Here is a 2,599-nt window from a genome sequence, read left to right as displayed (position 1 = left end):
CAATTCCTTCGCAGGGGCTTGGTTTTCTTAACCTTCAGCTGTTTGGCCTTGAGTCATTGACCTTGGAGTTTTTAGGTGATTTACCCATTTGGGTAACAGACAGCAATAAAGCTTTTTGTTCAGACCATCATCCATTGCAGGAAGTAAACTACCATGTTATTTACTACTCTATTATAGAAAAATATATCAATTCTTCTACGGCAGAAAATGCTAGCTAAGCTAATTCAAAATTTATGTGCATATAAATCATTTATTTAAAAGGAAAAGAAAAGCAAGAGATAAACTTGTCTCTAAAAGTAAGAACTATGAAAACTGCATTAAGTTTGTAAAGTGGTAGTAGGCTTGTCAATCGGTAGGTTCGGGACACGACAATTCGGCGCAAGATTACAGCATGAATTTTTAGGCTCACCAACTGCCAATGTCTCACTTGCCATGACAAAAATTAAGTAGGAAGTGTAAGTTGCGACGAAAGTGGTTATAAATTGAATGCGCCTTGATAACCGCACCTGGTTCCATACCTTGGTATGGCTTCTCTAGATCATTTAACTGAACTAGTTATTACGCATTGAATCTGTCTTGCTAGCTTTTTTACGACTTCAGCTGTTTGAACCATTATAAAAGACCGCGAAAATTAGCCGAAGCAATACAATATATACATCAAAAGTCCTTCGTTACTGTTAAGAAATGGAGACTTATTCCTCTACTATCAACTTTGTTGCACTCCTCATGTTCTTCTCCTTCCTTTTTATTCTATTTGGCAAATGGAGAAAATCAGAACAAAAGTTGCCTCCCGGTCCATGGAGACTCCCACTTATTGGAAGTATCCATCACTTGAGAGGAGCATTTCCACATCGCACTCTTAGAAAGTTAGCACGAAAGTATGGGCCTATCATGTATTTGCAACTTGGAAAAATTCCTGCAGTAGTCATATCATCACCTAATGTGGCTAAAGAAGTTTTCAACATTCACGAACATGCCTTCGCTGTTAAACCACAACTAACATCCATAAATATTATTACTTACAATGGTAAGGACATTGAATTTGCACCATATGGTGACAATTGGAGACAAATGCGTAACTTATGTGTTACAGAACTTCTAAGTGCCAAGATGGTTAAGTCTTTTAGTTCAATTAGGAATGATGAGATTTTGAGTCTCGTTTCATCAGTTCATTCCATGAATGGTTCTGTTGCCAACATAACAGAAAAAATTCTTCGGTTTACAAACTCTGTGTCATGTAGATCAGCCTTTGGAAAAGTAGACAAATATCAAGACAAGTTAATCAACTTGTTAAGGGAAGTGCTGGATTCATTAGAAGGATTAGATGTGGCTGATTTGTTCCCTTCTTGGAGGTTACTTTACAAGATGAGTGGGGTGAAATCCAGATTGTTAAAGCTGCATCAGAAGGTTGATGCAGCTCTGGAGAACATCATTAATGAGCATATTATGAAGAGAGCACTTGGATGTAAGGGAAATGGTGAGTTTGGAGGTGAAGATTTGGTTGATGTTCTCCTAAGAATTAAGGAAACTATTCCAATCACAAATGATCACATAAAAGCAGTGATCTCTGTATATTTTCTCCTTAACCATTTTAATTTGTACACTATTGTCATTGGATTGTCTATTACTACCTTAGATATGTACGAATCTGTTGTCTTTATTTATATATTTATTTTTGTTGAAGTAGGACATGTTTGCCGCTGGAACAAAACTTCAGCTGCCACTATTATCAGAAATGATGAGGAACCCATAAATTATGGCCAAGGCACAAAGTGAAGTGGGACAAGTCTTCAAAGGAAAGACAACTTTTGATGAGGAAGATCTTGATAAATTGTCATACCTAAAGTTAGTTATTAAAGAAACGTTAAGGCTACATACTCCAAGTCCTTTTCTGCCCAGGCAATGTACGAAACAAGCATATATTTGTAGGCAATTAAAATTTTATTGAATTTAAATTCAAAAGAAGTTTGAATTTAATTTCAAATAAAATATATTTGAATCCAAATAAATATTATGGGCTAATATAATTGAATTAATTATATAAGTCCAATATATATAAATTAAATAAATAAATCTTAATCCATTGGGCTAGCCCATTTAATTGGGCTAAAGTGAGAGCCCACTTCATTAAGCCCAAGATGTCATCTTCCTAGAGGCCCAGTTTGGTGCCACGTGTCAAATGACTTGGCGCGCCAAGTCAAGCGGAAGAGCCAATAGGACCATGCCACGTATCAAAATGACAAGGCATGCCAGGTCACATTAAAAGACTAATGAAATCGCGCCACGTGTGCAAGTGACATGTTCTAGCCAATCAAATCCGACCATGTCACACTTCAATTTGATTGGTCGGAAAGAGTTTGTTCTTATCACAACTCCTCCCTTCCACAACTATAAATAGGGGTCTTCATATCTCAGAAAAGAGAGCAGAAGTTATAACAAGAAGCAAGAGAGAGCTCGTAGATCAAACGCCACAAATTTCTCAACAAGTTTCAAGCTTCAAGAAATCAAGTTCACGCTCAAGAACGAAGGACAAATCAAGATCAAGTTGAAGCAATCAAGCTAAATCTCAAGAACAAGATCATCGTTTGTAGGGACAACT

At 36.7% G+C, this 2,599-nt stretch overlaps 1 protein-coding gene across 1 annotated transcript; it reads left to right on the top strand.

Moving 5' to 3' along the window:
- The first annotated feature begins 684 nt into the window (after positions 1–684).
- On the top strand, positions 685–1,776 carry LOC107773214 (premnaspirodiene oxygenase-like). Its single transcript, XM_016592659.2, has one exon. It carries the CDS (start codon positions 685–687, stop codon positions 1,774–1,776), a length of 1,092 nt encoding a protein of 363 aa, XP_016448145.2.
- The last annotated feature ends 823 nt before the right edge of the window (positions 1,777–2,599 follow it).

The sequence above is a fragment of the Nicotiana tabacum genome, chromosome 8 (assembly GCF_000715075.1).
Source record: "Nicotiana tabacum cultivar K326 chromosome 8, ASM71507v2, whole genome shotgun sequence".
Classification (NCBI taxonomy): domain Eukaryota; kingdom Viridiplantae; phylum Streptophyta; class Magnoliopsida; order Solanales; family Solanaceae; genus Nicotiana; species Nicotiana tabacum.
Note: the sequence above shows the minus strand (reverse complement) of the source record. Positions and strands in the feature narration are given on the sequence as shown.

What these genes read in the sequence shown, in the direction of transcription:
- LOC107773214 (XM_016592659.2), top strand. Translation starts at nt 685, where the DNA reads ATGGAGACTTATTCCTCTACTATCAACTTTGTTGCACTCCTCATGTTC.